At 38.6% G+C, this 25,378-nt stretch overlaps 1 protein-coding gene across 2 annotated transcripts in view; it reads right to left on the reverse strand.

Annotated features, from left to right (window-relative positions):
- Window positions 1-2,755: 2,755 nt before the first annotated feature.
- WIF1 (WNT inhibitory factor 1) overlaps window positions 2,756-25,378 on the reverse strand; it is a 71,692-nt gene continuing 49,069 nt past the window's right edge. Inside the window, exons 4-10 of one of the 2 annotated variants that reach the window (XM_015431154.3) lie at window positions 21,214-21,354; window positions 20,144-20,239; window positions 19,101-19,196; window positions 14,998-15,093; window positions 8,181-8,276; window positions 7,276-7,371; window positions 2,756-3,605 (exon numbers count right to left, since the gene is read on the reverse strand). In XM_015431154.3, the coding sequence (XP_015286640.2) occupies window positions 3,484-3,605; window positions 7,276-7,371; window positions 8,181-8,276; window positions 14,998-15,093; window positions 19,101-19,196; window positions 20,144-20,239; window positions 21,214-21,354 (743 nt within the window). In that variant the 3' untranslated portion in view covers window positions 2,756-3,483. The remainder of the gene's footprint in view (window positions 3,606-7,275; window positions 7,372-8,180; window positions 8,277-14,997; window positions 15,094-19,100; window positions 19,197-20,143; window positions 20,240-21,213; window positions 21,355-25,378) is intronic. The other variant, XM_015431156.3, reaches the window with a different exon arrangement.

Genomic DNA, 25,378 nt, shown 5'->3' on the forward strand with positions numbered 1-25,378 from the left:
TTTATTGCCTTAGGAAATTCTTTTGAAATGGCAATATTTCTTCTTTACCCGATTTAAACATTGCTCACCTTACTATATTCCCTTCTCTTCTGCTACCTTGGTAGAAATGCTTTTGTGAAACCATACTTTATAGTGAAGATTTGTGCCTTCTTGAAGAATATGAAAAGAAATAGTCCTCTCTGTTATTAGTCTGTCCATAATACTGAGAGCATTGTGTATTACATGACACTCTGACTTCTTTACGAGAACCATAGAAGACATTTCTCTGCTCTCGGTGAGATCTGGCTTAAGGCCTACGTTATCTGGGGCCATAACAAGCATATAAATCTAAAATTGTGCCAAAGAGAATAAAATGGCAGATGCCAGAGACTGCGAAATGTGGGTGAGGGGAGAGGGGGAGTGAAGAGAGGTTGGTTATGGGTACAAACACACAGTTAGATAGAAGAAATAAATTCCAATGCTTGACAGCAGACTAGGGTGACTGTATTTAGCAACAATATTGTGTATATTTCAAAGCAACTAGAAGAGAAGACTTGAAATGGTACCAACACATAAAAATAATAAATAATCCAATTATCCTGACTTGATCATTACACATTCTTTGCATGTAACAAACACTCACATGTGGCCCATAAATATGTAAATTTTGTGTCTGTCTATCAATCTATCTAGCTATATCTCAATATGGCAATAAGAACAGAAAGAATTTTAGGCCTGGAGACATATAGTCTGGAATAGTGGATGAGAAGCTGAACTCTGTCAGCATTTTCTTCCTCACCTCGTTTTCATGCAGTTCCTCTATAAATAAATTTGAAAGAAATATTTTAAAGATTATCAGCCTGAAGAGATGCCAAAAAAGTAGCATTCCCACAGACCTACACCTCTTGATCTAGCCCGAATAGAAGTACCTCATGCAGTCTAACTTCTCCTGACAACTAGTTTGTTTTCATATTTATGGTCTTTAGGCCTCCTAACCAACCATGGTTTCCTCTTTGAGGAATGAGGTTAGGACAAAAAGTGCATATGAGCTTCTGCACACTTGTGAGAGATAAGCATATGGTCCATCGCTCACAAGTGTGCAGGAACTCATGTATGCCTTTTGTCCAATCCTCCTTCTTCCACCAATTTTATTGTCTACACTATTTCCTTTTGCCTCATTTTTCCTACTTCGTTATCTTGCCAATGGTATACGTCTGACTTAACTCCTTACGACCTTAACTTTTAAATTCTTGTTTAGAGGCGTTTTATGCAGATACTATCCTCCTTTTCATTCTTTGTCTTCTTCTTCCTTCCCCTCCACGTTCTGTTGTATGGTAACTTCACAACAGAAATGACAATGATTTCATATACCATAAAGTCACAATTATTGGCCTTTCTATTTTTCTATATAATATATATTTCTATATATATTTCTATTTTTCTATATTTCTAAGTTTTTCTATTCCCTTTAACATTTCTGGCTTTATAATGCATATATTAGTGCAGTTATCCATGTTAATAAATAGTGGTCATATATAGGACAGTGTGCTCAAAAATGTCTAATGAAATGTGCAATTCAAATGGTTCAGAGATGACCAACCAATATTACTGCAGTTAGCCCCTTTGTTTCAGACTAACTTCCCTACCATTCTATTATTAATCTGTTAGTTAATATAACTAAAGTGCTTAGAACAAAGTAAGTACTATATACCTTAGCTATGATTATTATCCTCTCGCCAAACTTGACTTTCTGCCACCATCTTAATCTTCATTATCACAGATTTGGATTTTTACTTACTTAATAGCTTTAGACAAATGACTTGTTCCCATAGTGGGATCCCAATGTTGGTTCCCTGGTTCCTAGCCTGCTTTGCCAAGTCGGTGTGATCACAGGCTGACAGGCCAGGCTCTCCCAGTTAGAGGAGAGGTTGCTGTGGTCCTGCACTGCATCAAAAGATGCATTCCCTCAGCCAAAGCCTTTCCCTTGATCCCTTCTGGTCATCAAGTCACCTCTCTACATCACACAACTGATAATGCCACACCCTAGTGGAAGAGAACCTGTAGACATTAGACTGTCTATGAAGTTAAGTCCACATTCCCTTGGGAGAATCAGAATAACATAGGCTGGAAAGCTGCTCTCTAGGATTTGTGGAGCTTTGTGTTCTATTGTGTCTGCTGAGAAAAAGGAAGGAGGGAGAGCAGCATAGTGTTACACTTTGGAGTCAGATGACACAGATTCAAACCCCGTCCCTGTCACGTGAGATCTTACTGTCTCCAAGCCTCAGTTTCTGATCTGTAAAAGGGCATAATGATAACTTGCCTCATAGAATTGTAAGATAACCCATGTACTATACTTGGGAACTAATAGGGCTGTTTGTTTTTTTGCTAGGTTCTCTCAAATCATGTTGCCAATAGGTTTTTTAATACATGGGAGCACTTTTCATTTATAACATTCTGACCCTTGAGAAAGTCTTCCACTCAAGGGATATTTAACACATTCTACTTAGTGAGAATGTGAAATATTCTTGAAAGAAATAACAAGCTGAGACCTGACATAAATAGCGTTGCAGGTGGTGACAACAGAGAGCAGTATGGCATGGCTGGAGTACAGTTAGAGAGCTGGGAGGGAGGGCTGACACTGAAGAGCTAAGGCAGGGGTAGACAAAGGAATAGCTTTGTTTCTTTATGATACTGGAAATATTAACTACCACTAAATTGCAACCAACTTTATTTTCATAAGACAGCATGTGCAAAGATCACCTCCGTGCAACACTCAGAAAACTAAAGCAGCACCTTTATTTTATACATACAAACAGTATAAAATGTTTATTATGTAAGAGCTGTGTTTTGTTTACAATATATTATATTGCTTCAAGCCAATGCAAAAAGTTCATACATTATATTCCCTATTTCATTGTGTTTAGAATATATTATATTGTTTAAATGCCACTACCACAGTGTAATGTTTTTTTTTTTTTTTAATACTGAATCTCTGGAATAATGGTAAGGTCAAAATATACTGTATTGAGAGTTTAAAAGTTAAGAGCGATTTTTAAAAAATGTGACAAACATCTAAATATCTGACAATAAAATCTGAAATGCTGTAGCTTCAACATTATTAATGGCTCCATCCAAATTCTTGTGACTTACACATTTTTGCCCAATTTAACCTTTCGAATGTTCCCCTGCCCCCAGACACCATAAATGCATTGTGATTTTGAAAATATCTGCCAACTACACACTGAAAATCTTAACCTGATCAAATGACATAATATAAAATCTGTCCCAAAGCACTGAAACAAGAAAATCTATACCATCATGCTACAGACGTACTTAGAAAACTTAAAAGGAAGAGTAAATATCAGCTCAGTGATTTATAATGAAGCTAATAAAATTCAGGCCAGTATTCTTAAGTGTAATGAACATTATTTGAACATTCAACACATGAAAGGTTAACAAAGGCTATGAACTTGGTGTAACTTAAAACGTTTCAGATGTCGGAGTTCACCAGATGTAATTGGATTCAGGTGGATCCCGCCGTTCCTCGGCCTTTTTAAGTGAAGGCGTGTGCTGCCTGAGCTGGGCGCCTGCTGGCCTCAGGGCATGTATGAGGCTGGCTCCATACCCTGCAAAATTATTCACAGCTTAAAAGGAAAGAAACTACAAAACCAGGCTCTTCAGATTCATTACTAACCATTCAAATGAAATCCATTTTTGCCTTTTCAACCCAGAGTGAAAAACCACAATGACCACAAAAAGCTACCTGACTGAAGAGATCTCTGTTAAGAGCAACCCATTTTACTAACTCCATGAAACCAGGTTTCTGTTGGATTTCTTATTCTCTATATATTCTCGTCATGCAGAAACTCTTGATGCAAGATCTGGGTGAATGTGACTGGAAGGATAGTCTCCATCCAAAGGCTGGTAAGGATCTAGCACTGAAATTTTGAATGCGGCTACAGATTTGGTCATTGATCCTTTTCACTGCACTGCAAACCTAACCTAGCTGATATTGATCCAGTTCAATATGACGACCCTACTCTTCATAAAGATCACATGATTGGGTGTGGCTATTGCACTTATAAGACAGGAATTTTGTAAAAATTAAGGACTTCCATTATACGTGTTAAGGAAAAGGTTAAGATTTGAACTGACTCTTCCTTATCAATGGAGATTTGTGTTTTGGTCAAGGTGGTCATCTCTCTGTTTCCACCTGGGTTGTAAATGGAATGTACTGAGTTACACAACTTCAGACCTCCCTTCTTCCTACTTGGGGTGATGCTCGGGGGTAGTGACTCATTTCTCATTTCCTAAAACTGATCCAAGGCAGCAAATTACATTGTAAAAATCTGCCTCCATCTTCTTGTGCATCAAAGTTAAATCAGCATTTATTTGTTCCTTGTGTTTTTAAATGCAAACGTGCCATTACGCAGCTACCGAGAACAGAATAATTTTTTCCTGAATGTGTTTCTTTGAATTGTCAATATGTAGTCTAGTAGCTCTTGGAGTGGTCAGAACCTGAGCCACCAATGAACTGGAGTAAATCCCTACCATGCTGCTTGGCCTGTGACCCATGAAGCCCAAACTTCCCTGTTGGTGAGGGTGAGCCTATGCAGGGACGTCTGTCTCCAGTATCCTCCTCCTCACCATGATGCCTGGGTCCCTGGACCTCCCAACGTGTCATCCCACTGGAAGTATGTTCTTAGCAGAACTCTGTGCCTCAGAGCTTCCTTGACCTCCCTCTAATCAAAATAAACCCCCTTCTTTCAGTTCAATTATTTTAGCTAATGTACAAAATGGCTGGGTGACTTCTCCTGGAAAACACATTTGCATTTGAATCAAGCACCAGGTCATCTTCTTGGCATGCAATGCTTGGATTTGAAGGAGGCATACTGATGGCAGAAGCTTTCAGCAGCATAATCTCCAAGTGGGGGTGCTATTTGGAGGCTGGCAGACCTGTCAGGAGGGCTCATCTACTACACGAGGGCCCCTAACTTGCCTTCCCTTTAGAAGAATGACTGGGTACATCAGAAGTAACAGTGCCCTTGTTCTCCCCTCTTCATCACTTGTGGGGATCACTGGGACCCGGAAGTGAGTCTTAGAAGACCTTTGTAACTAAGTCCTGGGATGTGTGGTCTGATCTAGGTGTGAGGATTTTTGAAAGTTATTTTGATTCTGAAACTAGCCTCAGGGTTTGTCTCCAGTTGAGGGTGGCATAAGGGCTTCGGTTTACTCTTTTCCAAAATGGCGCTAGAAATATTGAGTCTCCTACAGGTCTTTTAGTCCAAAGAAGATCTCCTTATCAGTATGTCCTAGGAGGGATACCATTCAACCATTCCCACTGTGTGAGAAGCGACTTTCCTGAGGAGCTGCACTGCTTATTAAACTGTGTCCACCTGAAGCCAATTTAATCAACCATCCAGTTAATTCAATGGAGAAAAAGCATCAAATCAATGGCTTAGTGTAGTGATATGGTTCAGCTGTGCCCCCACCAAATCTCATCTTGAATTGTAATCCCCATAATCCCCATGTGTCAAGGGAGACACCAGGTGGAGGCAATTGAATCATGGGTATGGTTCCCCTATGCTGTTCTCCTGAGAGTGAGTGAGTTTTCACGAGATCTGATAGTTTTATAAGTGTTTGGCAAGTTCCTTCTATGGTCATTCTCTCTCCTTCCATCTTATGAAGAAGGTACCTGTCTCCGTTTGCCTTCTGCCATGATTGTAAGTTTCCTGAGGCCTCCCTAGCCATATGGAAGTGTGAGTCAAACCTCTTTCCTTTATAGGTTACTCAGTGTCTGGAAGTTCTTCATAGCAGTGCAAGAACAGACTAATACATGTAACCTAGACCAGACACCAACCTACCTTAAAGTAAACAGATGTACAACTACATCTGTTATAGATACATTATGTATACATTATATTATAGCTACATTAAACTAATACAATATGAACATTGTAAAATATAAGCAAAACTTAGAAATTAGAAAGATGACCATAAGTATATTAAATGTATATTTATATATATAAATCAAATTTAAAATATAAAAAATATTTAAAAACTAGTATATTCTTTTAGCACCCCAGTGGATAATTTCAACACTCACTGGGTTGCATTCACCAACCTTTGGAGACTACTGGTCTAGGAAAACATCTGACATGTGAGTGATTTGTTCAACTTGTATCCATTACTTTGGTGACATAATATGGTAGACACAACCTGGAATTTTGTGAATTTGCTTTTTTAAATTAATTAATTAATTTATTTATTTAATTTTAGAGACAGGGTCTTGCTATGTTGCCCAGGCTGATCTCAAACTCCTGGATTCAAGAAATCCTTTTGCCTCAGTCTCCCAAGTAGCTGGGACTACAGGCATGCGCCACCACTCCCAGCTAGGAATCATGTTTTTGAAGAGTATGGTGTGTGACTGATGTCTTCCTTTTTTCAAACTAAAGTGGACAGTGGGCCCAAGCTTAGGAGACTGAGTTCTAGCTGCCAGAAATGCTGAAACTGTGTTGTTTTGGTAATTTGCTAATTGACTGTCCCTCCACTCCACAAGGCAGGGCCTTTTCTGTCTGTGTACTGGTGTGTCCCCAGTGCTCGGATTCATGCTTAGCACAGGAGAGACCACAACAATACTGAACGCATTTAGCAAGTTTCATTGTGTGTCTAAAAGAGGCCAGCTGTTTATCTACATAGCTAGCTCATTTTTGGTAGTAAATTTTGAAAAAATGTAACTCCATTATAACATCTCTCCCACAGACAACTTTATAAACCTTTTCTTTCCCTCAAAAGAACTCATTTACTTGCTATTACCAATACGATTTAAATATTTTAAGAAGCAAAATGCTTCATGTTTTATAATGATACTTGACAAATCATGAATTATAAAATCAGAGGCAAGGAGATACTGATTCCACATTTGATTTAAAAATCTTAATTTCATATGTCATTTCTTTCATAGTTAACATACTGTATTACCCCAAATCAATCTGTATTACTAATTTAGCCTAGAAAATATTTATGATATTTTACAGATGTGATATTTTACAAAGATGCATTACTCTTTACACACTAAAGCTTAGACTCTAAAGTTTAAAGAGGTGGAGAAGTGTGGGGGAGAAGAGGCAGAGAAGCTGCTTTTAATGAAATGGAAAGCAGGGCTGAGTTATAGGTTGACTGTTAGCCTTTGAAGTCAAGAAACAGAAGTGAAAAGGCTGGCTCTTCTTCTGGTCTCCCACTCACTTTTATTTTTATTTTTTTCCTTGTTTACAACTTTTTATTTCTCCCACTCACTTTTATTGCAGTGTCTTCCATGCCAACCTTCTTGACACTGGCATTTGTTGGGTTCATGGCAGGTTCCATGTGCACCACAGCCAGGCTCGCAGACAGCTAGAATCAAAGGAAATAAAAAGAGTATTTCCTGAGCTTTCCTTTTTCAACAGAGTTACATAGTTGCTTTCCTTGCAATTCTTTAGAACGTGTTAGTTTTGGCTTCATCCTCTAATTTTTTTTCCTAAGTCAATCTCCAGCCATAAGTTGGTTTTGGACTTTTTGTAAAGTCCTGAGAATGATCTTTAAGCATGATATTTTTCATTTGCAAAAGACGTTCAGTAGGATTTTGAAACTGCTGGATCATGGAAGTTTATTTTCCTTAAGAAAACACCTGGCTGGGCGCTGTGGCTCACGCCTGTAATCCTAACACTTCGGGAGGCCGAGGCAGGTGGATCACGAGGTCAGGAGTTCAGGACCAACCTGGCCAAGATGGTGAAACCCCATCTCTACTGAAAAAATACAAAGATTGGCTGGGTGTGGTGGCAGGCACCTGTAGTCCCAGCTATTCAGGAGGCTGAGGCAGGAGAATCAATTAAATCTGGGAGGCGGAGGTTGCAATGGTCCTAGATTGCGCCACTGCACTCCAGCCTGGGTGACAGAGTGAGACTCCGTCTCAAAAAACAAAACAAAACAAAGAAACTACCTTATAGTTAAAACATTCAGTTGCATGTGTGAGTATCCATTTTTTTACATGCACAGATTTCATACAACGCCTCTGGTCTACATAAGGAAGCATATATGTCAGTGAAGAAAGGTTAACTGTGATGCCCGGGCAACATGCAGTAGGCACAGAAGTATGCAGTGAGAGACTCCTGCTAGTTTAATGACCCCGTAGCCCACATTGGCAATGTGTATGGGGTACTTACGCTTTGAACAGAGGTCTCCCTGGTAACCTTTGGAACACTTACATTTGCTTTTACCAATGCATTTACCTCCATTTCGACAGGGTTGTGGGCATTTGCCTGAAAAAGAGAAGAATGCAACTAAACAAGGTACCTGGTGCTTCATTCAGAGGTAATTACATTTTTCAGAGGAATTACAAGGCTTTGAGAGGATAAATGCTTTTAAATGGCAATTTTCATTTATTTCAGATCTACTCTGGCTTTTATTTTGTTTGAGTTTTGTTTTTGGAACAGATAGGATAATAGTTTTAACTTACACTTTTGGATTATAAATGTGTTGCCAAAATGCTGTATATATATATATATATTTTTTTTTTTAAGTAAAGATGGGGTTTCATCCTGTTGGTCAGGTTAGTCTCCATCTCCTGACCTCAAGTGATCTGCCCGCCTTGGCCTCCCAAAGTGCTGGGATTATAAGCACAAGCCACCATGCTCAATCCAATTACTTTTTAATAAACAGAATAATCTTTTAACTGACTCATAAATACTTGCTAAGATATACTTTACTAAAAGTTATGACATAAAGGGCCCTTTTAATAATCTTTTCTCTGGGTATTGGTTTTTGTTTTTTGGTTCTTTTTGAGATGGAATCTTGCTATTTTGCCCAGGCTGGAGTATAGTGGCGGGACCTTGGCTCACTGCATCCTCCGTCTCCTAGGTTCAAGTGATTCTCCTGCCTCATCCTCCAGGGTTGCTGGGAACACAGACATGTGGCACCATGCCTGGCTAATTTTTGTATTTTTAATAGAGACGGGGTTTCACCTTGTTGGCCAAGCTGGTCTCGAACTCCTGACCTCAAGTGATCCTCCTACCTCAACCTCCCAAAATGATGGGATTACAGGCATGAGCCACCATGCGTGGCCGAGTTTTGATTTTTGAATGTCACTTTTTTTGAAAGTGACTCTATACCTGTACCTGATGACAGTCTTTGCCTAGGATTCCCCAGAAAGCAGGACCTGCATGCAGCTAGTTTATTTGGGGAAGTGATTGTAGGAAACAGGAATGGGGGAATGGGAGGGGTGAAACGGAAGGAGGGAAAGGCAACACAAAAGTGTGTTTGTGGATGGAAAGCAGGAGTATGGGGCCGCTAAGTCGAGGTGCAGTGGCAATGGCTGGCGTGCAAGGCTGGCCAAGAGGCTGTGAGATGTGACACAAAAGGTGCCCAATATCACAGCAGTGCATTTTCCTGGAACGTCCTAGGTCCATAATGATACTTCGTAATTTCTTTTTTCTCTTTGCCCAATGAGTATTACGAATGCTTTTCACAGATCTTTGAATCACAGAATTTTAGAGCTGGAGTAAGGCCCTAGGTGTAAAAATCATGTAATAAATTTCTCACTTCTTTCTCCAGAGGCTATTCTCCCTCTGCAATCTATTATTTGCTATCCTAAGTCCTAGCTTTTGAAGAAGTGGAAGATAAGGTACTTTTTACCTAGAGCTGAAACCACATCCTATGCCTGGCATAAGATGTTTTGAAGACAGCAAGTAGCCCATAGATTTTGGTAGTGGAGGAGTTTGGATTGCTTTTGTTGTTCTTTTTCTTTTCTTTTTATTCACTTCAGCAGAACACTCATTACAAAGGTTTCTGGGTATATAAGGAGAACTAATGAAAATTTATCCTAAACCAACCCGCCTTTCACTCTCTAAGCCCTTCTTTTTATTGCCAAAGAAAGCTGTGAAGGAAGTCAACCCCTATATATTTTACTGACAAGTACTATTCGTGACAAGCAAGAAGTAAATTCTTTATGAAAATCATTCTACTAAAAACATTTTATTTTTTTATTTACCTAAAAGGACTTTCTTCATATATGAGTAGACCAAAGCAGTATTTAGTCATTGTAGAGACAATATAGACATAACAATATTGGGATGTTAGGGTCTCTCACAAACCTGGAATGCTGTTAGACATTGAGGTTTTTCTGCATAGAGGTGTTCCAGAAACAGTTATTAAAACAAACTTAATAACAGAATATCACCTCTTCATTGACCAAAAGAGGATCCTCTTTTTTTTTTTTTTTTTTTGGCCAGGTTTGAATACAAGAATACCATTTACTGTTTAGTTAAGATCTCAACTCTCACCCAGAAGAAGGAATATCTAACTCCAAATTTCCATTTGCATCAAAGAAATACCTGACTCCAACATATACACAAAATTGGGTCATATCACAGTACTCTGCAATGCACCAGGTTTTTTCAAGCGAGCAAGGTATGGGATGATAATTATATGGCAGAAAACACAGAGTACTCATATGTAAACTACTTGGTGGGCCCGAATTTTCTCCTCCTCTATGAGGGGTGAAGTTGGTAACTGGGATAACACAGAAAATGATTGGTGGAGAGAATCCTTTCATTGACTTCAAGAGGTTTTTTGTTTTCATGGCAACAGGGAAGTGAGGACCCTTAGATTCACCGCAGTCAGGAAGGAGGACATTCTCTCCTGGCTATCACACAACAGAAACGTGACTGCAGGAGATGTTAGACATTTGAAAGCCATTACTAGTTCAAAGACTGTAAGAGCCAAAATTCATGAAGATCTGATTGTTTTAAAATTCAGAATACTGGAAACATCTTTAATATGAACTTCTTTTTCCTGAAAATATTTTGCAACCAAATTCTACCCATTAAATAGTGGAAAACTGATTCAGCCTGGGAGATGGCACATTTTTACTTAAGAGACTAAGCCCTAGCTGGGCATGGTGGCTCACGCCTGTAATCCCAGAACTTTGGAAGGCTGAGGTGAGCAGATCACTGGAGGCCAGGAGTTCAAGACCAGCCTGGCCAATATGGTGAAATCCTGTCTCTGCTAAAAACATAAAAAAATTAGTCAGGCGTGGTGGCAGGCACCTGTAATCCCAGCTACTCGGGAGGCTGTGGGAGGAGAATCGCTTGAACCTGGAAGGCGGAGGTTGCAGAGAGCCAAGATGGTGCCATTGCACTCCAGCCTGGGTGACAGAGCTAGACTCCATCGAGAGAGAGAGAGAGAGAGAGAGAGAGAGAGAGAGACAGAGACAGAGACAGAGAGAGAGAGAGACAGACTAAGCCCTGCCTGAAGACAAACAGATTTGACTAAGTTTAGGCTGTTGGCATTTTTACTGTAACCAATGGATGAGTCCTTGTAAGAACAATGAAATAAGGTATTGACAAAATAAAGACGTTAGATTTCCTCCACCTATGCAATTGTAGGATAACTTAAATTCATGACAGTTTAATGAAGAAAAAAGATAAAAGGGTTTTTAAGTGCCAACAATTGTTAACTCTGGGTTTTAGGATGGTAGGTGATTTTTAACTGTTTCCTCCAATATTCTAAAAATTTTTAACAGAGAACATTTTATATTGAGAACTTTTATAAGAAGAACCCACTCAGTTATTTTTAAAATCCTTTTCTAATTCTTTTCTAATAATCTTTGCAGTAGAAAAGGATTATAAATAATTTGGGTAGTCTTTTTAACTGAAGGTTCATTAAAGATTCTTGGGAAATCCATGAGTCTTAGATAACAAGATGAATGTACATATCATCCATCCAGATACCTCTAATTATAATTTTGTTAACCTACAAGCACATCTCACAATCAACTCAGAATGAAGTTTGAGATGGTATCATTCTTCTTCTTTTTTTTTTTTTAAGATGGAGTTTTGCTCTTGTCTCCTAGGCTAGAGTGCAGTGGCTCAGCCTTGGCTCACTGCAACCTCTGCCTCCACGGTTCAAGTGATTCTTTTGCCTCAGTCTCCTGAGTAGCTAGTACTACAGGCGCCTGTCACCACACCTGGCTAATTGTTGTGTTTTTAGTAGAGATGGGGTTTTGTCATGTTGGCCAGACTGGTCTCTAACTCCTGACCTCAGGTGATCCGCCTGCCTCAGCCTCTCAAAGTGCTGAGATTATAGGCATGAGCCACTGCGCCCAGGTGAGATGGTATCATTCTTGATAGAGGTCAGGAGAAATGAAAATAAAGATGACATCAGAATATACATTTCATTAAAAAACAAAACAAACAAACAAACAAACAAATACAGCCAGCAATGAGTGCTGGTGAGGATGTGGAGAAACTGGAACCCTCATATACTGCTGGTGGGAATGTAAAATGACGCAACATTTTGGAAATGTTTGGAAAACAGTCTGGTAGTTCCTCAAAAAAGTTGTTACCATGTGACTCAGCAATTCCACCCCCAGGTAAATATTCTGAAGAAATGGAAACGTCCACACAAACATCTCACACACAGATTTTCATAGCAATATTATTCATAATAGCCCCAAAGTGGAAACAACCCAAATGTCCAACAACTGATAAATAAACAAAATGTAGTAAATCCATAAAATGAAATATTATTTGGCAATAAAAAGGAATAATGCACTGATATATGCTACACCATGAGTGAGCATTGAAAACATTAGAATGAACCCAGGTGAAAGAAGCCATACAAGAAATGCCACATCTTGTATGATTCCATTTATGTGAAATGTTAAGAATAAGCAAGTCTAGAGACAGAAAGTAGCTTATTGGTTGCCAGGGTCTGGTGGGAGAGGGGAAGAGGGAGTGACTGCTAATAGGTACAGACTTTCTTTTGGGGATGATAACATGTTCTGGAATTTGATAGAGGTGATGGCTACATAATCTTGTGAATAACCTGAATGGTACATTTTAAAATGTTGAATTTTATATGATTGTGACTTATATCTTAATTAAAAATAAGAATACAGGGGCTGGGCGCAGTGGCTCAAGCCTGTAATCCCAGCACTTTGGGAGGCCGAGACGGGTGGATCACGAGGTCAGGAGATGGAGACCATCCTGGCTAACAAGGTCAAACCCCGTCTCTACTAAAAAATACAAAAAACTAGCCGGGCAAGGTGGCGGGCGCCTGTAGTCCCAGCTACTCAGGAGGCTGAGGCAGGAGAACGGTGTAAACCTGGGAGGCGGAGCTTGCAGTGAGCTGAGATCTGGCCATTGCACTCCAGCCTGGGTGACAGAGCGAGACTCCGTCTCAAAAAAAAAAAAAAAAAAAAAAAAAAAAAGAATACATAATTCAACTATACTTTTTTGTTTCTATACCTTTAGAGGCACTTTTCAACTCAAGACCCATTTCCATATTTTCCTGGTAATGTGGTTGCCATGATAGAAACAGGAAACTTCCGCAGAGGTTTTGGATAAAACTTGCAGTAGGGTGAATCAGGAGCTTTCAAAGACCCACATTTTTTGATGCAGTTAGAAAAAAACAAAACAAAAAACCAAGAATACAGAACATTGTCTCTGCCAACAGAAGATTCATAAACCTAAGGACATGAAAGGGCATATTTACATGAAGGAAAATGAGTTTATGAACAAAGATTCATAACCATGAACCAAGTAAGTGTGCAGAGTCTGAAGTAAGTACAGGGGAAAATTGAGGGGAGTTAATTCAGAGATATCTTTATCTGGGAAGCGTAATTAATAAGAATAGAAACCACACCCAGACAATTAATTGCATGCTCTACGGAAACTTTAGAGGTATTTCATTTGAACCCTATAAAAAATGCTTACTTCATCCACTACTCATTAAAGTACAAAAACCCACAAATAAATTAGAGGTTGAAAGTTCAAACAGGAACTTAGTCTTATTCAACTTTCAATCTAAAATACACTACTATATACACTACTGTACACACTGTTTGGCTATACCAAACAGTGGTGTTTTACAGATACAGCTGGAAATGAAACACAGACCAAGTTTCCCTCAGCCAACACATCAAGAAAGGCAGGGACACAGGACCCTTAGTGGACAGGCTGACCTTCCTTTTGCTCTTTCTTGAGCATGTGCTTTGGTGCTATCTGTTCTTCTGGATTGTAAGGCAATCTAGGAGGGAGTTACCTCATTTCCGGGTTAAAGAGAAGGCTACATGACTTGCTGAGAGCTACATGGCTGGTCAGTGGCAGAGCCTGGACAAGCAATTGGAATACTGGAATATTGATTCCGAAAACGATGATAAGCTACCACATTTCAACCCTAATGTTTTTAACTTTTGTGTATTGAAGTCTGACAAATATATAGTAAAGGCATAATGTGCACCAATCTTAAGTTTACAGTTCAGATATTTTTATTTACATAAACAGATGTGTGACACTTCACCAATCAAGATACTTAGCATTCCATAAAGTTCCTTTTGCTCCAGCTGTGATTCTTGTTTCCACCGTCATCCATTAGTTTCACCTATTAGCTTGAACTTCAAAAAGATGGGATCATGCAGGAGGTAATTTTTTGTGTCTGGTTACTTTCACTTAGTATCTGTGTGGTTCATTCATGTTGCCGTGTGTGCTATTATTTCATTCTTTTATTATTGCTATGCGCCTTTTTTTCCTCCTTTTTCTTGAGTCTACCTTTTTCTCTTAGATGGGTTGTTAGGCTCAGTCTAGGACATCTGGCAGTGAGCGGCAGGGGAAACAGGTAGGTAGGTAAACAGATCCCAGCTGTCCCAGAGCTCTGATCTACATTTCCAGTCTGAACCTCTGGGTTCCACATAATGAGGAGAGGACAAAATGACTAGCAGAGAACAATGCAACATGCTGAATAATCCAAATCCAGACATAACCGAGTCAGAGATCATTTCTTCTGAGTCCTGTGAGGTGAGCTGTGTCACTCTGCCCCACCTTCAGCCAAAATGCATGGCAGCTGAATCTAGCAAAAAGAAACCACTGGCCTAAGACCTTAGACAATCTATTCATTCTCTCTGGGCTTCTGACTCCTTCTTGATAAAATGAAGGGGTTATAAGCTCTCCCTAAGTCAAAAGAAGGTAGAAAGTTAATACTCACTTATTTCACATTGCTCTCCCTCTAGTCCTGGAGGGCAAATACATTTTCCAGGGTAGAAACAGGTCCCTCCGTTAAAGCAGGTGGTTGAGCAATTTGCTGTTAGAATGAGCAACAGGGGTGTTGCATTAGAGGGTAGGTTAAGTCTAACACAAATTTCACTTAAAGTGAGGTACTATTTTTAGGCATCTGCTGCCTGTCCATTTCCTGACTTAAAGAAATAAGCTGCTTTACAAATATAAAAATTGTAACCAATTGCTTGCCTATGTGCAGACTCCAGAACATAATAGGAGACCACACACATCATATACTACCCACCCGTAGGAGTTTCCATCTCAGTGAAGAAAGGCACAGTAAAAAATTAGCTTTTTAAATTTTTTTATACACATCTATGCCCTTAAAAGAAGAAGAATGGTATAAACCTAAGGATGTTTTTTTTTGTAAACATCAGATTGGAGGATAAAGGAAGAGTAAAAAGGAGAAGACTTACTTTGGAATAGATAAAAGAGAAGTCATAAATATCAGGACCTGACAAAGAAAAAAAGCTACTTTCTTTCAGGATAAGATGAACAAAGGTTTATCTTAATGGGATTGTTTAAAAAAATAGACTTTTATGACTTTTGGAGAAAAGAGTAACTGTATTCAGAAAAAGAATGTGGGCCCAGGTGAGATGCCATAGGTAGGAGTGTGGCCACAGCATGGACCAGACGACAATGAAGTTGGCTGTATCATAGTGGGAGCCCAATAACCAGATTATCCAGGTAGTAATCACACTTTGTGATTCATCTAAACCTTCTCTCACAGTGTCAATTTCTGGAATTTCACTGCTCACTAGCACCTAAAATAGAGGGAGGATGGATAAATGGGGAGAGGAGGAGAGGAAATATCTAAAAAGAGACAAGTTGGCTCATTCTATAAAGGAAATTAAAATGAGAGCTTGGATTTTTAGCAATTCCAGTTATATGACCTATTTGTTCTTGTCCCATATAAAATTGGCCAAAATTCGCTATAGATGAACAAAAGCTAAAGTAAGCTTCCAGTAGGAAAATCAGAAAAGAAATCCAAAAGTTCTAAGTGTATGTTTTCTTTGTGGAAAAAAAGTCCACCAAGTAAAATGTTCTATGAATATCATGCTTCTTAGATGATAAATTGTGTTTAAAATCACAAAGATCTCCCAGTTGAAGGCAGTGCTGTACTCACTTTGGAAAATCAAAACTCTTTTTTTTTTTTTGGTTTGTTTGTTTTTTGAAAGAGACGGGGTCTTGCTCTGTCTCCCAGGCTGGAGTACAGTGGCACAATCATAGCTCACTGCAGCCTTAAACCCCTGGGCTTAAGGGATCTTCCTGCCTCAGCCTCCCAGGTGACTGGGAGTAAAGGTGTACACTACCATGCCTACTTAAGTTTTGAAATTTTTTTGTACAGATGGAGTCTCGCTACATTGCCCACACAGGTCACAAAAAAATCAAGCCTCTTAACGTGGAAGGGAGTTGTAGTATTTTGGTATGGGATTTAGGATTTAGGAGAACCAGCTCTTGGGGCCTCCTCTTTGCTGCAGTATTGCTAAGGCTGGACAGTTGTTTTTGTAAATGTGCCCTGTCTTCTCACTTCTGTTTCTCTTGGAGATAAAAGGGAACGATGAGATCAGTGCCCTGAAAAACTTTGGGATCAGTGCCCACTTGGCCCGTGTCCCATGGGCACTGCCCAATTACTGATGTGTAGAATGCAATGGTAGAATTCGGCAAAGTTGTTATATAACTTGGCCACACTCTTAGTACTTGTATGCTATTGTATTGTCATGAGCAAGTTTCTCTACATTTCTGTTGTTCAATGATTCTTGATTACAAAAACAAGCAGCTAGAGACATGAAGTATGTTTCTCTGGGGCTGAGGCCCCACTGGCCAATGCTAAACTCCTTAGGTCCTAAAGGTTGTGATGTCCCAAGGGCCAATGAAAGTTATTCTTTAATATTTGTTCAAATAGATAGTGCTGAGGTCTAGCTCCACAGTAGTAATTAAATCATTTTTCCAGAGCCTCCACACATTCCTTCCTGGAGAATAAAAGCACGTTTTGTTGAGGTAGAAAAAAAATTTTTTTAGTATTCCCAGATCTCCAGTGAGACCAAGTGGAATTTCAACAGACTTTATAAAAGAATAAAGAAGTTACTGGAGTCTGATGAGTAGGAAAATCTTTCATTTGAAAGATAAAATATTATAAAATATAATATATACTGGAATATAGATAGATATATTACTTTAACAGTGACCATGTGGTGTTTGTGACACCACAGCACTAGAAAAACACTGCAATTGACACTCCATTTTGCAAACCACACCAACAATGGCCACACCTACGTAAGAAGGTCTCTTGTGAATATATGAGTTTTTCAACTAAATCTCTGGAGGATTTGTGTTATTTATTAATAGTTTTGAGGTCATAAGAGTTTAATTCTGCTCTAGAATGCCCAGTTTTAAAATAGCAGAGATACTGAATGCTAAATTTAGACAAAAAGATTCACGGTAATGAATTTTACTCACTGGCTGTTAATTCTTATTAGAGTAAATAGTGCTTACTCTTTATGAAAACACATTAAAAAAGGTTTTTTAATCCAATACTATAGTTTTAAAAGACCACTTTTAAAAAGGCAGAAATGCTTTCACATATTATCTCAATATAGTTATTATATATAGCTCAGGGGTGAGGGACAGGAGGGTCAGTAGCTTAATTCCAAGTCTAGAGATAGAAAAAGCATGGTCCACACAGAGATCAAGTTGCCTGCCCAGGTTCAGAGTCACTTGTGGAAGAATCGAGGGCTGAATTAGGTAGCCTGGGTGGCAACATGGTACAGTGCAGGATATGAATTTGGGTCAACCGACTCAAGTTCCATAAACCTCACTTTGCTTATCTAGGATGAGATGGATAATACTTTACATATCTCAAAAGATGTTCAGAGTAAAATCACATAACTGTATCATCATAAAAGAGTAAACAACCATAAATTATTCTGACTCATACTGAAGGCTCTTTCCTTTAAAAAAACAACAACAACAACAAAAAACTGCTCATGGCAATCTTATTTGGTACTAACTGAGTGATCACTAAAGAGACACTTTTCAAGAATAAAATTTATTATTCCATCTTAACTTATATGTTTATTGACAAAAAACAATGCTCTATTTATACACTTAGCATTTTTAACACAAAGATAACTTTATTAAATATACAAATTTCACAGCATAGTCTTTATTTTTTTCCACTTAAAAGATGTGAACTGGGCAAAATAAACAAGTATCTTGTAAAGAGTATGAATCATTCAGCAATTTTAGGGCCAAGTTTGAATACACTTACTAAGAGTAAAATCTGGCTGTGTGGCTGCAGTGTTGAGAAGGAAGAACCCGATCTCTCTGGGATGTGATTTGTGAGCAAAGTATTGAATCAGGAGTCAGTAAACTTCTAGGTTAGGCAATATATAGCAGGTTGTTTAATTTTAGCCTTGGAAGTTCACCCACAAAACCGATTTAGGACATACCAAAATTCCATGTGGCATAGACCAGCTAATTGTTCACAAAAATTTGCACTCCGCTCACATAACATGAGATGTCAGTGGGAGACAGCTGTCCAGCCAGGGGCAACATTTCTTCTGCCTGAATCCAGGTAGGGCCATGAGGCTAATTCCTACCTATGGAATAGGTGTGGAAGTTTTGTGGGTAACTTCTGGGCCAGGGCTTTAAATTTTTTAATTAATTTACTTATTTTTAGCAGTGCTTACTTCAATCCTTCTCTGCCTATTGGCTGGATCTAGAGAGTTCCAAAGTTCTAGGCAGGACCACAGATAGAGGGTGCCTGGGCTCCTGAGTCACTTCATGAAGAAGAGCTGCCCTGCCCACTGACCAGGCAAAATGCACTGGAGCATTCTGTGAATGAAAATAAACTTTTGCTATTACGCTACACTAAAATTGGGATTTCAGTTACTGTAGCAGCCATCTTTACCCTAAGCCATACACTCTATTTACAGAGCTGTTATGAAGAGTGAGGACATATAAAGTAACTCATTCTAATCAAACATTTTTAAAGTAAAAATAACTTTGTTCTTACAAAGAAACTGTTACCTTTGTCACAGTTCACTCCATAGAATCCAGGTGGGCAGATGCAGAAACCAGGAGTCACACAAAGTCCACCATTCATACACCGTGGGGTGCAAAGGGCTTATAGGGAGAGAGAACCCTGATTAAGGCCAAATGGTATTTTGGAGCAGGACCATTTTGAAATGTCAATAATACAACAGGTCTACATTTTCAAGCTTTGTGGTTGACTCTAAAATGATTACTCTTCAGAGATACAAGTTTGCTATATTAATATTATTTTTGTGGTATAAATTAGGCTATTTTTCAATTTCTCAGCCAATTTCTTAGAGATGACTTTTGGATTGGTTCCATTTGAATACCTGAATAAATTTTCCCCAGAATCATTTGACTAAGATGTAGTCTTCTTAAAACTGTTAAATATGTTCAGTCTGCCCCATTTCCTTAATCTTCTAATTCCAAGATAAATGCAAAGAAGAAAAATAAGAAAATATTCTTTCTTACTTATTTTAAAATTATTTTTTAACTATCTCTCATAGGATATTCTTATTTCTTGAAGATGAAAAATATTTTGCTTACTCTAGTCAGATAAGCTCTTAGTATTTAAACATCTTATGATTAATATTCGTTTCCATGCTTATCTTTTTTCATATATTTTTAAAAATTAATTTCCCTGAAATTGATGTACTTGCTACACAAATTCTTTTCACCCACTTTTTTGCCTTGTAACATCATAAGTCAGATATATTATTCGTTGTGAATCAAGCTACTTTTAATTGGAATAATTTCAGATCAGTGGTGATACTAGCTTTTTAAACCCAACTTAAGTGGAGAAAAAAACCCTCAAAATTATCATAAGATTATGCCAAAGTACGGTGGCTGTATTTGTGAAGTGGTATGAGTTGGGGGAGATGGCCACAAATGGCCACAAAAAGTGGAGGCATTGTGCCAAAGTTTTCTGCCCCTGTGACCAGAAAAATAATTTCAGGTGTTAAAAATCCACATGGGGCTCCTGCATGACATCCATGTTCATTAGGAAGGGAGCAAGGGAAGTCAGCTCTGTGTCTTACCTTTCTCACAGTGAGGTCCGTGGAACCCATCAGGACACTCGCAGATACGTCTTTCATTACAAAAGCCTCCATTTCGGCACCCGCCTGGGCACTCAGCTTCACCAGAGAGAAACAAAGCTTATATGGACACCCTTGAAATCATGTTGGGTGAATCACAGCCAGCATGAGACAGTAGTGTTCATTTCTGTTCTAGCCCACCAATTAATCGTAATTGATCAAATACCAGTACTTCCAACTCATTCCCTCGATATCACTTGGATTTCACTAAAGCTGCTGCAGAGTAAGATTTTGCCTCTCTTACTTCCAATAGTAGGGGGCTCATGGAAGAAGGTAAGGCAAATTTTATTCTGCCTTCATCTCCTCCTACGGATCTACTGTACCTTGTTAAATTCACACTGCAATTGAATGAATGGTATTGCCTTTCCCCTTTCAGAGGGTAAGATGACTTATAGGTGCATCTTTAGAGCACTGAAAGGCTCCAGAGCTTAAATTCTGAGCTAGAAAAGCTTGTATGCAGATGCGAGAGAAGCCTGGGCCTTTATGTTTAAATGGGCTTCTGGGGTGTGGTGGGGAGGTACTGAGTGAGGCCTTGACCTGGTAGGAATCACTGGCATGAGGTGGCACCCTGTCCTCCATGGATGTGAGCAGCATCAGGCTTTCGTTAGGGGTTATATTACTGTTGCCTTTGACAAGTGGGAAGTGATGGTAATGACAAGCCACCTTGCCGTGAGCAAACAGAGCAAGAAAGGGGGGGGAAATTCATGACGACAGGTAAGATATACTGGGACTCCCAACAACTGTGTTGGAGGAGTGGAGAGGGAGGAAGAAAAGGTGTTTTGAAAAGGTTCCTATTCCTAATATTAAAAGTGGGGTCAAAGTTAGAGAAAGTCTTTCTTAGTACTGTTGCTAAATCCTGTGCTTATCATCTCCTCCTTCCATTGCTGTAGTTATACAGCCATCATCCAAAAAACCGTGTGTGTGTGTATGTGTGTATAGATATAAATATTTGGCCCAAGTCACACCTAAAGCCCTTACAACATGTCTTCTCTTGAATCACCATCAGTGCTTACCTTGCTGACATGTTTTAAAGAAGATAGCATTTTGAGGTGTCTGGAGAATGGTGTTGCCTTCAGAATTCATAACAATCACATTCACTTCAAATGCTGCCACCCCATCCTGTTTTCCAAGACATGGGAAACCAACTTGAACAACTAAAAGAAAAAAAGAGAAAGTATGGGGAAACAGTTAATCTAGTTGATTCTAGTTTTACAGAAATCTTGGGAAGACAGTCAAAGGACAAAGCAAAAATGTTCACATGTTGTGGATTTCCTTGTATCTCCACTGGAATAGGAACTGTATTTTGAGCATTAAGTTGGGCATCATGTGAGGTGAAGAAAGAGTGAATGACTCTCATTAATTTTTACCTCATTAATATGGAATTGGGGATATTCTGTTCATAGTCTAAACTTGTACTATCTTAAATATTTTCCCTGGAAATTAAAGATGGAAAGAAGAATCATAAAGTGGCTAATTATACATCAGTGTAGCATGAGAAGAACAAAAAGACAAACAAAAATAAGTAAAAAGTGGTTGATTGGGGGAAGAAACTTTGTGGCATCTTCGTCAACCTCCATATAATCCAAAAAGGGCTAGAAATAAGCATTTCATATCTCCTAAATAAAGCCCGATGAGCAATACCCCACTGGTTTATGTTTACTATGCGTATGTGACAGTGACAAAATATCTTCTTTGAAAATATTTTATGACTCAGACTAGAGGCCAATCATTGGACTGAGTTAATGAAGTTAATATTTTATCAGGCTGTTTGTTAATAAGAAGTATCCATATCTCAGGCATCTAGAAGAGAGTTGGATGTGATGAAATAATCTCATGAATAGGGTTATATCTAATAGTTTATGTTCCTAAAGAGAAGTTTCTCTTTCTTGTGAGTCTACACTTGGCTTGTGCAAGTGTTGACAATGAAGTCACAAAGCAGGGATTGGGAACTGAAGACATTGCTGTACAAAGAGGGAAGGAGGACACCCATTGTGGGATACCCACAAGTCACTGGGCGAAAATGGGGCAAATCAGACACAACCATTTGCTGAGAAGCTGATTATGTATATTTCCAACATCCACTAGGTTATGATAACATATCCACTGGGTAAGACTCATCTAGGAGATCCACCAGACTTGTTCTTCCTTGTGAATATAAAGAAATATTGCTAATGGGTATATTTTTTGCTTCATTTTATTTCTGCATGGCAGGTTATGGTTTCTGCCAAGCTTGTGCAGAAACCATATCAAGCTAAGACGAATCTTTTCCTTTTAGAGTGTCAGTAAACTTTCTCCCTAGGTTTATAGGAATAAATGGGCTGGAAACTGGTCTGCCCTTTTCTGTAAAGCATTGCACACAAGCTGGTCATACAGTTTCCTAGTGTGCTTCTGGCAACCCAAAACTCCTCTTACAGCTCTGGCATTGTCAGTGTTCATTGCTATGCCATACTCAAAATTACATGGACTTCCATTTCCAGCTCCCCTGAAACTTGAGATTTTAACATTGCAAATCGTTACGATGAAAAAGGAACACGGATATTTTAACAGAAATAAAAAGAAAAAACAAAAAATTTGTGTCTAAAGTTCTAAAGTAAAATTGTCCCTATTGAAAACCTTGGCTTAAGAAAATCCCATATATAAAAATGCCAATTTACAAAACATTTATGAATGGAGATTTCTACTTCAGAAAGTAGCAAAGGAATTGACAGGTAAGTTCCTTAAATTGTTTGTACTTATACTTTGTTCAATTATAAAACTTTACTCTTCTTATGACTCTTTTACATGGACAGGTAGGCCAATAATTGCTTTGAGGCATAAAAAGATGGAAAAACCTGAACGGAGACTTAAAGATAGAACTTTTAGAATCTTCCTCACTGCATGCCATCATCCAAACTTTATTCTTTTCCAGGTATATCTTTTATCTGAACCACATTCAGCCTCTCTTTGCAGCCCACCTGATTCTTTTTAAAAGGCCCTTCAGTTGTATTTTGGCTTCCAGAATCTTGGTATGGAAGAGAAGATGCTTACCAGTAAACTCATTTTCATTTCTGCTTGCCAGCATTATCAAATTTCAAAACATACCTTGGATATTAAATATCAAAAACTGTCTTATTAAGTTTGTAGGAAATTTAGTTAAGAACAATTATTAGTTCTTCCACATCTTCAGATGTGCTAAAAGACCGTTTACAAATCTGGTTAAATTATGACTACATGTTCACAAGCTCCCATTGTCAGTTGTCAGGGATGCTTCTAGAGGGTTTGGAGTGCTCATATAAAAGTGTGTGGTTTGCGGCCGGGTGCAGTGGCTCACCCCTGTAATCCCAGCACTTTGGGAGGCCAACGTGGGGTGCATCACTTGAGATCAGGAGTTGGAGACCAGCCTGGCCAACATGGTGAAACCTGTGTCTACTAAAAATAAAAAAATCGCCGGTATGTTGGCATATATCCATAATCCCAGCTATTGGGAGGCTGAGGCATGAGAATCACTTGAACCCAGGAGACAGAGGTTGCAGCGAGCCAAGATAGAGCCACTGCACTCCAGCCTGGGCAACAGAGCAAGACTCCATTAAAAAAAAAAAAAAGGAAAGAAAGAACAGTGTGTGGTTTGCTAACATAACCTTTAAGTCAATTAAAGTAAGGACATGTTCACAGAGTTCCCAGGCCTGTGGTGATGCTAGAAGATACGGCTTTCCACTATCGCAGGGAACAAAAACGAGGTTGCAAAAGCTAATGAAAGTTTTAAAATAGAAAAACTGCAAGCAATTTTGGCAGATAACTAAAGATGCAGTATCTTCATTTTCTTAGTAAACTAAAAGAAATGATATCCCTAAAAATTATTTCACTAAAGTTATATTCAATTACTGTTATAACTGATATGAAATATTTTCCTTCTTACATTTTTTAAAGACCTAGTATACTCTAGGCTTACAATTTTTGCTAATTTTATTTGTGCATAATAATTCCAGCCCTCAAATTCAGCTTCAAGTTAAAAATGAACACATTAAAAATCCCATCAGCCCAGGTAGATAAGTTTTACCTGCACATTTCTACCTCTTTGGAAATAGAAGGCATGTAAGCACAGTTATGATCTGAACCCTATGGCAGAATGATTTGTAAAGAACTAGGAAATAAAGTTTAGAAATTAGGAGGTGCCTAGCTTATAATTTCAATGAATTACTATTTTTTTCACTGAGGATATCTTGTGCCAGATCAACAATTAACTTTTAATGTAAAAGAATAAATTACAGAAAGATGTGATAAACCAAACCATTACAGTTGCCCACTCTTCAATTTTAAAATACAAAGTAAAAATTTTATTTCTTCTTGTGCAAACCCATTTGTCTTCCTTTCTGTTTATATAAACTTTACCTATAAGACCATTTAGGTAATAATATTTATAATTGAACACCTTTTTAAAGTTTTCAAAGAATTTTGCTTTAAAAAACCAAATCTGACTGTAGTTAGCTGCATCTCCAGTAATTGCCTTTTGTCAACCCTGTGCTCTGCCCAAACTATTTCTCTCAGTTCCCCAAATGTGTGGTGCACGTCCACAATTTCCTGACTGCACACCCAGGTGCTTGGAATGTTCTTGTGTTTTCTGTCCTACTGTCCTCCCACTCAACTTTCAAGGCCAAAATTAAATAGTACTTGCTTTCTTTAGCCTTTCCTAACACCCCTTGCCTGTATAATTACATTTATATATTTTACAAACACCTATATATTATTTCATTGTGGTGTAATGATTTAATTACAGTTTGCATTCTTTGCTAAGGATGAGAATTCTCAAAAACAAGAACTATATCTTGTTATTGTAATCTCGGCATCTAGCATATTATCTGTCACAAACTAGGTACCAACAGATGTGATATATGTTATGGTAGACACAACCATATATCTCATGTGCATAGGCACACACTTGCACTTCCACACATGCACATACCTGCACAAATACACAGAAACAGAAATTCACCATATACGGTGGGAGTTGTAGAGAATAAAATACTAGCAACAGCACTCAGAAAAACAGATGCACAGAGAAAAAGAGACATCAAAGGCAGAAAAAGCAGAGACTCTTTGCTTCCAAGGAATAACAGGAATGTGAAAGTCATGTACTTTTGCAACAATAGGCATATGAGTAAAGAGCCACTGTTCCCAAATGCTAGATGAAGTTAGGCTGGT

This window comes from Macaca fascicularis, chromosome 11 (genome assembly GCF_037993035.2).
Source record: "Macaca fascicularis isolate 582-1 chromosome 11, T2T-MFA8v1.1".
Classification (NCBI taxonomy): Eukaryota; Metazoa; Chordata; class Mammalia; order Primates; family Cercopithecidae; genus Macaca; species Macaca fascicularis.